The sequence below is a fragment of the Lissotriton helveticus genome, chromosome 2_2 (assembly GCF_964261635.1).
Source record: "Lissotriton helveticus chromosome 2_2, aLisHel1.1, whole genome shotgun sequence".
In the NCBI taxonomy this organism is placed as follows: Eukaryota; Metazoa; Chordata; class Amphibia; order Caudata; family Salamandridae; genus Lissotriton; species Lissotriton helveticus.
In genome coordinates, this window is record NC_136060.1 from 225,972,251 (window position 1) to 225,985,263 (window position 13,013).

Consider the following 13,013-nt stretch of genomic DNA (forward strand, 5'->3'; position numbering starts at 1 on the left):
TTAAGGGACTTAAACAACTTGTCATTCTCCCACAGTCTGTGAAATCGAGGTACGTTTCATTTAATTGCAGCCTTCATTTTGACATTCTCTTTTTCCCCTTTGTTCCTTTTTTTGGCACTTCTAACAGGTAATTTGAAGTGCTGCAGTTCAAAAAAGATCCTAGTTTGTAATAAACTAACCTCATTTCTTTTAAACTATGAAATAGAAAGCAAGAACTTTACTTATATTCAAATTGTGATATCATGTGCTGATGCTTATTGACTGAAATTCAGGCCACATTATACTTTGTTAGCCAAGAAGCAATGGGAAATTCCTGTTTCCTTTTATGTGGAAACCTTGGGCCATATTATCAAGAAAGGGCGTTACATTATCGCCGCTTTTATCAGCAGGAAACTGCCGCTAAAGCGTCGATAATGGGCTTGATAATATGCCCTTGTGAATTCTCATAGAAGCCCAGGTTAACACCAGAACCTGGGCTTCTATGGGAATTCACAAGGGCATATTATCAAGCCCATTATCGCCGCTTTAGCGGCAGTTTCCTGCCGTTAAAAGCGGCGATAATGTATCGCCCTTTCTTGATAATATGGCCCTTTATTCTTTAAATTAGCATCTGAAATCTTTAAAACATTTACTTGATTTATGTTTCTTTTATAACCTATTCAGGTTTTAACATGAAAAACCGCTGAAGAGCTAGTCAGTTGCGCTAATTTCTGTTCTTGTAACATTGTTCAGCTATAAAAGCAAATATGAAAAGAGAACAGTTTGGAGAAAACTAATATGAAAAAAGAGCAATAGATGTATTGTTTCAAATGTATCAAGTTAACAATAGACTTTGGAATGATACATCTTGTTAATACTGACAATAATAAATTGAACTTACATGGATTGCACTGCTTTTTTTCTCCTTCTGAATCAGTAGGCTATTATTTGAGTGCTTTAATTACATAATTATTATATTTGACTGCAGAACTTCATGTGAAAACTTGGTGTACGCCAAACAGACGTTGGCACATACAGGATGAATGTAATGATGGGTCAAAACTATTCATACCATCCCACTTTTAGGTAAAACTATGCAATCATAGCAACCAGCAACATTTTAAGACAATGGTGATATCCTGGTGATTGACCTCAGACATAAATGGAAATGGTCATTAATTAGGGGAAATAAACATCGTTTTGAAGGCTAAAAGTGTCCCAAAAGAGTTTCATATTGACATTTATAATACGTCATATAAGAAAGTATATAGATATATCTTATTTATGAATATGAGTTTGATGATGCAAAATAGCTGGAGGAAAGCAAACTGGCTAATTATTTTTACATACCTTGTGTGCTTGAATCAGTTCTATCTGGGTAAAAATCAGTATCTGAAAAACAAATTGTGTCAACTGTAACAGTGCTGAAAGTCTGTTGACAATTTCAAAAGTTGACAAAAAAGTGATTACATTCAATTCATAGCTGCATTGTTTTACACCAGTTGAATATGAATTATCATTCAATTACATTTTAAGACTTTGGGTTTTAGAGTTCACAGGTGGGGTACTTTGTCACAATTGTGATGGATATCCCATCTGCTCTATTACATCATCCACCAAACTCTAAATCAGCCCCTTAATGCTACTTCACAAATCCCACAACACAATATACCAATTATCAAAACACAAAATATTTTCTCCAAAAGGACTCAAACAATCAGGTAGCAGCTACCTCAAGAGAAAGACACTGCTGTAAAGATGATGGACTGTCAACTGTTTCTGCAGGACGATCTATCAATGGACCTCACATTCATTTTCCAGGTATCAAAATATACCAGGTAAGAACAATGAAACAGTATTTCATTTAATAGAAGAGAGGTGTCCCTGCTTAACAAGGAATTCTATCCTGAGCTTCCCTGATGTGCTTATGGAGAATAGTATCAGTCACCAAAGTATGCGATGAGGTAGCAACATGAAGTTCAATATAATCAGCAATATAACCAACAATTAATGACTCAACATATTTCATTATTTATTGCAGACACATATGTATATATTAATTTGGGTGTAAAATTCAATTTAAGGTTATTTGTGGGAGAAGAAAGTCATATGGCTGAGTATTCAGGAAGCAAGTGTTCTCACTAATTAAAAGCTCAAAATTACATTGCAAATTGCTGCTTGTACAGGTTATGCCTAGCAGTGGGCTGGGTTATTTAACTTACAATCGAGAACTGATCTGATTAAAATCTGCCCATCCCCCTTCAGAACTGCATTATTAGAGCTGCTGACTAGCATATTGTCTTTGTTAGTTTAGTGGTAGGGACAGGGAGGGCAGTTGTTGCTGTACTTAATTGCAAATTTGTTAAATTGGTATTTGTTCAACTATAAACTTGTGTTTTATGTTCGATATGGCATTTGTGAGAAAGTGACTCTTTTTGCATACTCATGCGAATTTTTGGGGGATTGATGCTGCTGGTTTTTTAACTCGGCACACTGGTACACTGCTGTTCAGTCCCCAGTGTATATGCTCTGTCAACTAATTCATTGTTAAACTAGCTAACTCCTAATTGGCATATTCAACTTCCCGGTAAGGCTATTGTATATGGTGCAAGAAATACATTAATGTTATGGAAAAGCTAAATGTCACATGTGGACTGCAGAACATGGAAGGCTAACAAAGGAAACATGGTTTTAGGTCTACCTGTGTAGTCTGACTACTGCGGGCTTTAAACTTGCAAGCAAAGCATTCAAAATAACCATTTTTGACAGGAATTAACACAACTTTTAAATATCAAATGTCATTCCTAAGTAGGCATTGTAGCCAACAAGGTAGGGTGCCTCGTATTTAAATGAGGTACATGCAAATATTTCTTGTTGGCATGTACCTACACTGACTAGCCCCCCAAAAGCTATGTTCACAGTAAAGGTCTGAAGCTATGGTAGAGGTCAGAATATAATCATAACCCTGCAAACGCCAGTTTGGAACAAACTACTGGAATAATTCAAACACTAGTTTAATGTCTAGTAGCATTCCAATTCAATAGTAAAGCTAGATTTTTAATAAACATTTAAGAAAAGTGGCATTTAAAAATGAATTTGCCTAAGCCTTCATAGGTTAGTTAGGGTTAGCCTTCTTACAGATGGGCATGCCATTACGTACCCTTTAAGAGGTGTGAAGACTGTTCCTGGAGCAGAAACATTGACTTAAGCCTGTTCCCAGCAACACCTGGTTCTGAGGTATGTGATAGATTTCAGCTCAGGAAGGACAGCTGGGGGGTATCCATGTACTTTATTAACTTGAAAGGGATCAGAATGGGGCATGGACATTCAGAGTTAAGTGCAAAGGGAGAACTAGGGAAACAATTCTATGTGTTCCCTAAGCCCTTTATAGCCAGTTGGGCACCAGAGAAGAGGAGTTGACTCAAAACAAGGTTTGTGTAGCTGAGGAGAACAGAAGCCTCTTTTCAGGGCAAAAAGAGTCTGACATATTGCATGTGCTCAAAATAGTGCACCGTGGGATAGTTTGCAATAAGGCAAAGAGAACGCGCTATAAAAGTAGAAAGGATTGCCTCTGGGAACTTTTTCCTCATTGATTAGGGAGTGTCAAGGAGACACACCCACTGACTGGCTAGTGAAAACTAGAAAGCTGATACCTTACCGCCAGCTCATCAGAACGGTCTGTAGATGTGCAGAAGAACAGGAGAGACCTGGGCCTGCTGTATGGGATTTTTGTGGAGACCGGAGACCGGGACGTGCTCCCACTTCTAACCGAGAAAAAGACGTTTACTCAAAATGTCAGTTGGCTGACCACCTATGTGGCTACTGGGATACAGCTAGCTTCAAGAGACCCATTTCCTAAAGTACTCAGCTGACCAGTGGAAATGTAACTGGACTGGACACTGCTGGTGGCCTCTGCTGCAGCTCTGGTCCATAAGTGCTCTGCCGGAGGTCTTGTAAGCCTAACAGGTAACCAAGAGGAGCGGGGCCAAATCTCTGAAAAGTTGAAACTTAAAACATTGTTGAAATTCTAAGTCCTCCAGAGCTTCAGTGGGCCCTCATAGTAAAAGTGTTCAATTTCGAAATTACCATGTCAGATACAGCTACCCCTCCTGCTGGAGGATTTTGATTTCCATAAAATAAGACTAAGGTCCTAATTAAGAGTGTGGCAGTCCATGGGATTGCCACATTCACGATGGAGGTGCGGTGGTAGTTGGACCGGCATAGGACTGCTGCAAATGGCAGAGATTCATGATCTCTGGCGGTGGCACTAAGATCTGAGGACCAACATATGCTGGCGGTGCTGCTGCGGCACCGCCAAGCATATTACGAGTTTCGTCACTGCCACAGATTTCATGGTGGTGAGCCTGCCATGAAACTTGTGGCAGTATGGAAACTGAGGGGACCCCCACAGGGGCCCCTATTACCTCATGGCCTGAGGTGGGCCCCATGTATGCATGTACCCCCTTTCCTGTCCGGCATGGACTGAACAGTCCATGCCATGCAGGAACAGGCTTTTGCTTTCCCATTGGGGTGCCTTTTATATAGGCACCACCATGGAAATGCCAAAGAACCGCCCACCAGACCACAAGAAAACTCGTAATCTGGCGGGTGGCCAGTTGTAACATTTACCGGTGTGGGAGCGGGGCAGTGGTGTGCTTCCCTGCTTCCACACCACCAAATTCATTATCAGGCCTCAAGTCTAAAACTAGAAATACTGACTAGGTGAAAGCATGAAAAGTGTCTGCGAAATTTTAATACCTCCTATTTGGACTTTTTCCCTCAAAAATCAACAGGTTCAGAGGACATCATCCGGTGGATATAAAGCTTCAATGGGACTTTGGCAGATACAACATGCAGCCTTTCCCCGCTGGAGTATTTGAACTTCCATTTTAAAGACTAAGCCAGAAAGTACAATCTAGGTGTATTCGAGAAGCGTTCCATCGCAGCCAGCCTGAATTCTCACTGAGGTCCCTGTCAACCGCAAACAGTGACTACTAATTGGCGCTTTACTTTTTCTTGGTGCTTTTCCCCTTAAATCTTTAAAAATTCATATCTCTGGTACCCCTTACTGGGTTTTTGTTGTTTATGTGCCATTTTACTCAATAACGTCTTGCTCTGTTTTTCTAAACTGCATGTGTTTGACTTTTTAATTATTTGCTACCACTAAATACTTAACACATTTTTCAGATAGTCCTGTCTGGTCTGTGGCATTGCAACCAGGGGGTTGAGCCCAGGTTTAAATTAGTGAAACTGAGTTTAATCTTAACGAGTTTGTGGCCTTATTCCTTGTAGTGAACCCCCATCCACCCCAATTAATATTCCACTTTCTTACAGCATTGTATATAGCACACACCAAACCCAGGAGGCAGCAAAGAGCTTTTCATAGGTGGAGTAGGTCATAAAGAATAAAAAATAACAAAAAAAACAATATAGCGCATGACTGTTAAAACATGAAATTTGTACAAATAGACTTATGGGCCTATTCACAAATGGGAATTCAATTATAAATATATATTTTCAACCAAAGTTAAATTTTTTGCCCCTCCAGGAATTTAATTTACTGGTCGGCATAAACCCATTTATGGGGTAGAGATCTTTACCTTGACTGCAGAGAACTCTGCAGTCATAATTTCCATCAAGGGGTGGGAAGTGGGCATTCCAAGGTGACGTTTGCCCTGGAAGTTTGGAAACATCTTAAAACATGTATGTTTCTGGACATACGCAAACTCCTTTCTGACCCTAAACCACTCTTTAAGTCATTTGAAATGTACTCCAGCACAGTACTGGAGTAAGTCCTCTACCATGGTGGGAAGGGCACCTGATCACCTCCAGATTTGCTGACTGTGTTTTTGCATTGGAGAATGTTTTCCTCCTGTGTTGAGCTCTCTGTTATGAAGAACTTTGTACAGCGGGAATACGAATCGGCTGGAAAGTCATCAATCCATCCCAGGAGTATGCCGAGAAACCTGTGCGTTTCATAAATTTCTAAGGGAAATGTTCATGAATAGCAAAAAGTCAGAAAAGTATGTCAAGTGGAAACAGATTTCCACCCATACTTTTCTGTCTTTTATTAATAGGATCCAAGGAGTTTACAAAACTTCAGGGCACAACGCATGCACATTTTCATTTTTTTACTCTTGTTCTTTGTCATCCTAGCCCCTAAAATTACAGTTACTTTATTTTTGTTGATTTATTAAGAAAAGGGAGGCCATTATCACACTCTTTCAACACAAACAGCCGAAATAAAAGTCTCTTTACTTATTATACAAACGTGAGGTGCTACCTGTGTGAACACTCAGCGAGTAGTCTTAAAGATAATAAAAGCACGTAAGACTGACCCGGAGGAAATGTTTTTGTAATATCTTTTTTTGTATGTCATTTTTGTGCTAAATGTAATTTGGTAGCATCTCGGCCTACTTTTTGTATTCAGCATCAGCGACTAAAGAGTGCACTTTAAGCATTGCTCGAAGTCAGTCCACAGAACATAACGTTCGAACATTTGAATAACCACAAACTCTCATGTTTTCCTCCAAGTCTCCTTATCAAAATACATCTCTCATGTTACAGATTTTGCCTTCTTAGCCTCACATCTGTATCATATACTTGCTGTTCTTGTTATTATTATTACCACCAATGTTGAAATATTTTCCAGTTCAAAACTCACTGAATATATTGCTGAATACATAGCTTATAAAAAATGTCCACTTCATTTTGGATTTAATTTGTCTGCATACGTTTCAGGCTTTCCAATAAACAGACAATGCAGATGACACTGCAGATGAGGGCCATCTATGAAATACTACTTTGTAAGTATGACTCCTTGGTTTGGTATAAGTTAAAAAACCTAAAGGGAAGAGCATTGCGCAATTCCTTCTCCTCATGACACTACATGTTACAGAGTGGGACCCAGTTTAGTGCACAAACTCCTTCCTCGAACTTTAATCTTTTAGCACTCCAACATGCCAAACAAAAAATACAAGCTCTTTGATCGTCCAATGCTTCCAAGACAACAGACAAAAAGGAGGAGAATTGCAATGCCTCTATGACTCACATACGACTGATGTGGTGCCTTTTAATGGATAGTTGTAAAGTGTCAGAGACCAGTAAAGTATCTCTAGACAATCACGTGATCTCATTCCGTAAGGAATGGTTTTTCCCGTAAGTTGACTACTCACCAAAACCACGAATATATTAGTCAAGGGCCTGCACATATTCTGATAATATAGTGAACATTTCAGCATCTGAAAAATCATGCACACACTCCCTTCTTGGTTGAGTTTTTTGCCACTTACAATACTTTTATCCATCTCAGAAATGCCCAGCTCAATCTCTGGCTCGCATCTTTTATCAAATAACTTATATTGCACAATATTCCATACATAATAAATAATATTTATTCGATACATAACATTATCACCACTAAATGCAGAGGGCCAGATTTACTAAAGTTTCATGCAACGCAACACGCAAGGGAACTTGCTACACCGCGTTACATGAAAAGAAGAGAGTATAAATGTGCCATAACTACTAAGATAAGGCACACTCCTGTTCTCTCACTGTGCTAGCTCACTGTGTGCTGCCTAGCACCTATTAAGGCACCCTTATATCATGGGGTAATATTCCTCCTTGTTATGCCATCATCGGGAGGGATACTATTTTGGCACAATCCCAGGTTTAGATTTTTGTAAATCCGGGATTGCTTCAAATTCCATGAGTGGATGCACTGGATCCCCTGTGCTCCATCCATAGGATGCCTACCAATGCAACAGTAGAGCAACGCAGCACACGCCACTGCATTGCATTACATTTCTTTACAAAGCGAAACGAACCGTCACAAATTACCACTTGAATGTCTTAGTAGATATCACTTAAGGGCTTGCGTTGCCTTGTGCAGACTTTATGTGATGCAAGGATGATGCAAGTCCTTGGCAAATATGGGCCAGAATGACTGTTGTAGTGCAATAAATGCCTTGTGTGTGTTTTAGGAATGTTAATGTTATCTGTAAGAAAAAATTAGCATAATAATGATATCTAATGCTATATATTTTTAGGTCGAGCCTTGCCAGTGCATGCACTGCTCTGGGAGACATGCTCTTTCAGTGCTTTCGACATGCCCAGCGACTTTGGCTGATTGGTTAGCCTACCTTTCAAAATTCTTTTACTTTGGTTGGTCAATAGTGTCAATCTGTCCTGTCTTTGAGAGCATTGTTCGCTCCGAGCAGCCATCACCGATTGATTCTTTTGGTTTGCCAGCTCTGGCATTTGTTGCCTACTTGCTCACACCCCCTACCTCCCGTCAATGCTGCTGCTCTTCCTCCGCCGCTGCTCTTCCTCCGCCGCTGCTGGTTTTTAAAGGGAGTTTCCTTGCACTGCTTTTTGTTGGCCATCTCTGGCCATCTGTTTCCTCCTCACTCGCACCACCTCCCTCCCATTGCTGAAGAAACACAATGCAGGGCTCATTATTTACCTGGAGGCTATCAGTTAACTTGCAAAATAACAGTTGTAAGTATAACTCAATCACTGAGAGGACTTATTTGAGTTTCTTTGAATTGTCGTGTTGTGTTCACAGTCTGCTGTCATAAATGAAAGAGTACGTTTTTTTTGTTGGGGTACTTTTGTCTCAGTCGACATGCTGAAACCAGTCTGAACACAGAGATGTCACTGACTCTGCCTCTTGGAAAATAGTGGCTGTCATTTGCTGATAGGAAAGTACAGAATGCTCCTTCACTCTTAACCTAAATAGTTTCACATCATTGTCTTCGTAAACTTTGTTCCACATCTGCCTCGTGTGCCAATAAAATCTATATAGATCAAAATGTCACATCCATGACCTCTGACTTTTCCCTCCTGGCTGTCCAACTATGTCCGACTCGAAACCAAGTCACTCTAGTTACTAAGTACAGAAAATGCTCTGGCCCACCCCTGGATGTCTGCCTTGCAGCCCTGACCATGTCTGCATCACTGACAACAGAACTAGATGTGAACAGCCACCATAAGAGAAGTTCTCAAATCTCCAAATGCACTCCACCTCCATACTGCTCAAACCCCTCCTTAAAATCCTGCAGCAAATTCAGCAGACACTCTGTTTATCGACCTACCACCATCTTAATAAGGATAATAGTCAAGAAATAGTTAAGTCAGTTAACTTCTTCGACCTTCTGGGGACTTGCTTCCATCCCATGCACAGTTGTAGTAGTGAAAGTACTTGCACTGGGAAGAGATCTATATCTTGTCCTTTTTCTGTGTCTGTGGATGACTGTGTCTTAGGTCGAGCTTCAGTCTGCTGCCATAAAGGAAAGAGTGAGTTTTGATTGTTGTGGTACTTATGCCCCACTTGACATGCTGACATCTTGCCAAGAGGACAGACTCCTCATTTTACGACCTCTGCTATTTTCTGTCGTCTCCTGTAGACCACAGCGGCCATTTTATGTCAGCAGCCACTGGTTTTTTTTAATAGAATAGTGACACTGATTCTCGTACTCTATAACCTGCTCCTTGAAAGTGCTACATCTGTTCTCCATATCTGGGACACACTGTCACAATCTCTACCTAACAGCTTGTTCCCAATTTCTTTGTTTCTCATCCTACTCCTCCTCCTCTAATATCCCCATTGTCTTTCAATGCTTTCATAGTTGTCTGTAATCAAGGATTTTCATCCTTGCTGCAGGGCACACTTAAAGGGTGTTTTACACATATTTTCCCAGCAGAGACCTGATTTTGCTTTCATCACTCAAAGAAGAAACCTTCTTGGAATTCCCAGAACAAAGCAGCATCTCACCCCTCAGGTAAACTCGTGGTCACCTGAACCATAAGTAAAAAATATTGCCATTTCCAATGCCTATATCTCCAACTTCAACAAATGTGAGCCCTATTGCATTTCCAATGCTTGTTTTATTTCCAATTGTTCTTAAATTTCCTATTCTATTTTATTATTTGTTTAACTTCCTCTAAATTCAAAATGCCAAGTGACTTTTTAGACATGTTAGGGAAGATGTAATTTAAAGGTATAGCCATGCATAAGAAATAGAGCAGGGATGTGTTCATGTTATTTGTGGTCGAGTCAGCCTGGCTAGAAATGATTCATTCTCTTTATTATGTGTGCCTAATTTACTCATATACCAAGTTGGAAAGATTGATTGTAAACAGCTTCCTGAAAGGCTCTCAGCAGAGGGTCGAGAGCATTCGAGATCCCGAGATCCTGGTCTCTATGGATTGATATACATGTTATTGGCTTTTTCTCTTTTATTGGAAGATGTTGGTAATTTCAACTCTTGGACTGGTCTGGATGCAGAATAATGGACGGCCAGTTTTTGCAAACACTTTGCTCCAAAGAGTGTAATCAGGGAAGAGACAATTTAAAACTTACTTCTAAACTTTCCACAGAGATTTAGTAGTGGGTTTGATTTTACCATTTTTTCAAAGTGAACTTCAATTTAACTGACATGTGTTGTCCTCAGTACAGCCTGTCGGTGAACTTTTTAAGGATGTGAGTGCACTGGACAATACAGCAATCTAAGCAAGCCGAATCTCGGTTTCAGCCTAGCCCCACCTTATTGTTAATTTAAAAGAACTTTAGGAGATTTAGAGTACAGATCTTTGGATAGCACTCGTCCTTTGTTGTTCTGCTTGCTGGTGGTTCCCATGGAATAGGGTCTTTTGAATGATAATGGTTTGTCGTCTATGGTGGCCACTGCAAGATTAGTATTTTTTGCACTATTGATTGAGAAGAGTTTCATTTCATAGAGTGATACATACGAACCAGACATCTTCAGACATTAGCCTTACTAATCTTTACATTTTCCAGCATGAAGCAGCTCTAGGTGTGAAGTACAGCGGCTGTTGCTGGATTAGATGACTATATACATTGAATACCATGTGAAGCACAGAAAACTTGTGACGCACAATACAGTATGAACTGTGCCTGCAAGATTCAAACGATATAGGAAAACGTTGAAAGGCTCCTGGGTCGTCCCTGAAAGCCCTATCCACTTCCCCTTTCCCTTTGGTAATGTACTATGCTCTATTATACTTCAGTCTTAGGAGAGGGCAAGTAGAACAATGATTGCCTAGTGCCATGTGGGTTAATGAATAGATGCTTCGTGCATTTATCAGCATTGTTTCGGTTCCTCACAAGGGCCTGTAGCCTATTTCGCAATCATGAAGCAAAGCATGCTGCTATTCTGTGTATAGGTGGTTGTAATTAGATTTCAGCTCTAAGTATATTCTGGACACTTTTCTTCACCAACTGGTTGAATGGGTGAAAGTATCATACACTAAACCTAGAGATTATGTTTTATTTTTTAAAACTACATAAGAATAAAAAAGCCCAAACTAGAAGCCTAACTTTTGTAACATTGCTAGAAACGTTTGTCAAGAGATAAGCTACAATGAACATTGCAGTTGTGTGCTAGTGTTTTTGTAACCATAACATCGCCCACAAGAGCTACTTACCGAGAAATATATCAGTAGAATGTGTTGTTCCAAACACCTGTGTCCTCAAAGTTAACAGAGAGGGAACATATCTCCGGGTATACTGCGAACGAGTTCTAGATTGTTTCCATAAGGATTATTTCTCAGGATGCACACCATCAGATTTAGTGCTCCACAGTATACTATAGCTGACACAGAGAGCATGTCCATCCCTGCCAGTGAGTTCACTAGATAATGTTTGTAGCCAAGTAAGCAATTAGTTGAGAGTACATTCTCCATAATAATATAGGTGCAGAAACTGTTCTGGAGATGGCAACCAACAAGAAAGAATAAGATCCCTCCCGCTTGTTCTGTTTTTGATGACTTGTGTAACAAAGTCCACGTAATATAGATAGATCCCTGTGCACTCCACAAGGGTACTCTCTAAAGTTGAAGTACTTCACAGGCAATATTATCATAAAAGGTTCAAAACCTTGCATGTGGTACTCTTCATGATGTTCTATTTTCCACAAAGATTAAGCATCAGAGTCTTTGATGCTACGGCTCCTTTAGAGAAATGCTAGTGTGTATTTCTCTGAAAGAGCCTGTACACCAAATACTCTGATGCATACAAAATTGTGGAGTGCTTGGGAATCTATCTATATATCACAGACAGTGTCCTCCTTGGGAAACATTGGTTGCATTTCCTCCCCCTCTAGCACCCTATTACTTTTAATTGGTATATATTCATTGGGATTTATGATTTTTTCATTTTGGAACAATAATAAAATTTGGGTTAGTGTGCACAGGCAATACGCAACCACCAATTTCGACATGACTTGTGTATCAACTAAGGATCATATTAATTATAGTGCAACCCAGTCTGTCCTGGTTCAGGTTTGCGGAACGAGGACAGACTGTATCCCAGTCCGTTGTGAGCCATTACCGAAAGTGCGCTGCAGTATGGCATCCATTCATACACCTCCCGAGTATCTATATGTTTGTGTGCCAACACACAGACACACACACAAACACACACACACACACACACGCACACACACACACAGAAAAAAAGATATAGAATTAGACATTACCAAAGAGAGGGTGTGACTCACCTTCCACTCTCTCAAAGTGAGCCTTTGAGTATCTAAGGCTTTGGAGGAGGGACCTAATGCTTCCCATGTTATGCCCCCTAGTCACTGCCTGGGTTATGATATGCTGTGGCACAGAACAAGGCTGCAATGCACTGACATCACCTCCATGCTCTGTACCAAAGTTCATGAGGTCTTGAAGTGGGAGAGCATCAAACAAAGTCAGGGTGTTTAGTCCAGAACACAACACCCAATGGTGAGCCTCAGAGTGGCATCAATGACACCCCCTAAAGTGTTCTCCAGAGGAGAGGCAAAAACGTTACGCTTCATCTACGTGCCTGCGCACCTGCCATATTGGGCCATACCCTCTCATTTTCATGGAAGCACCACCATGAAAGTTAAAGAACTGTCTTTAGGGACATCAATGAGTTTTTCCGATGGTGGCGCATTACTGGTTACAGGCACTAAACCTAGTGTTGCTATAAATAGAGCCTCAGTATCATGCCCTGTGTATGTTATATTTAGCACTTTCAT

At 40.3% G+C, this 13,013-nt stretch overlaps 1 protein-coding gene across 3 annotated transcripts in view; it reads right to left on the reverse strand.

Annotated features, from left to right (window-relative positions):
• Positions 1-13,013, reverse strand: part of PCDH7 (protocadherin 7) — an 813,510-nt gene that overhangs the window by 274,902 nt on the left and 525,595 nt on the right. For 2 of the 3 annotated variants that reach the window (XM_078678364.1, XM_078678362.1), the window contains exon 3: positions 1,330-1,371. The exons of the other annotated variant lie outside the window; for it this stretch is intronic. In XM_078678364.1, coding sequence (XP_078534490.1) covers positions 1,330-1,371 — 42 coding nt within the window. The remainder of the gene's footprint in view (positions 1-1,329; positions 1,372-13,013) is intronic. 3 annotated transcript variants of the gene reach the window in all.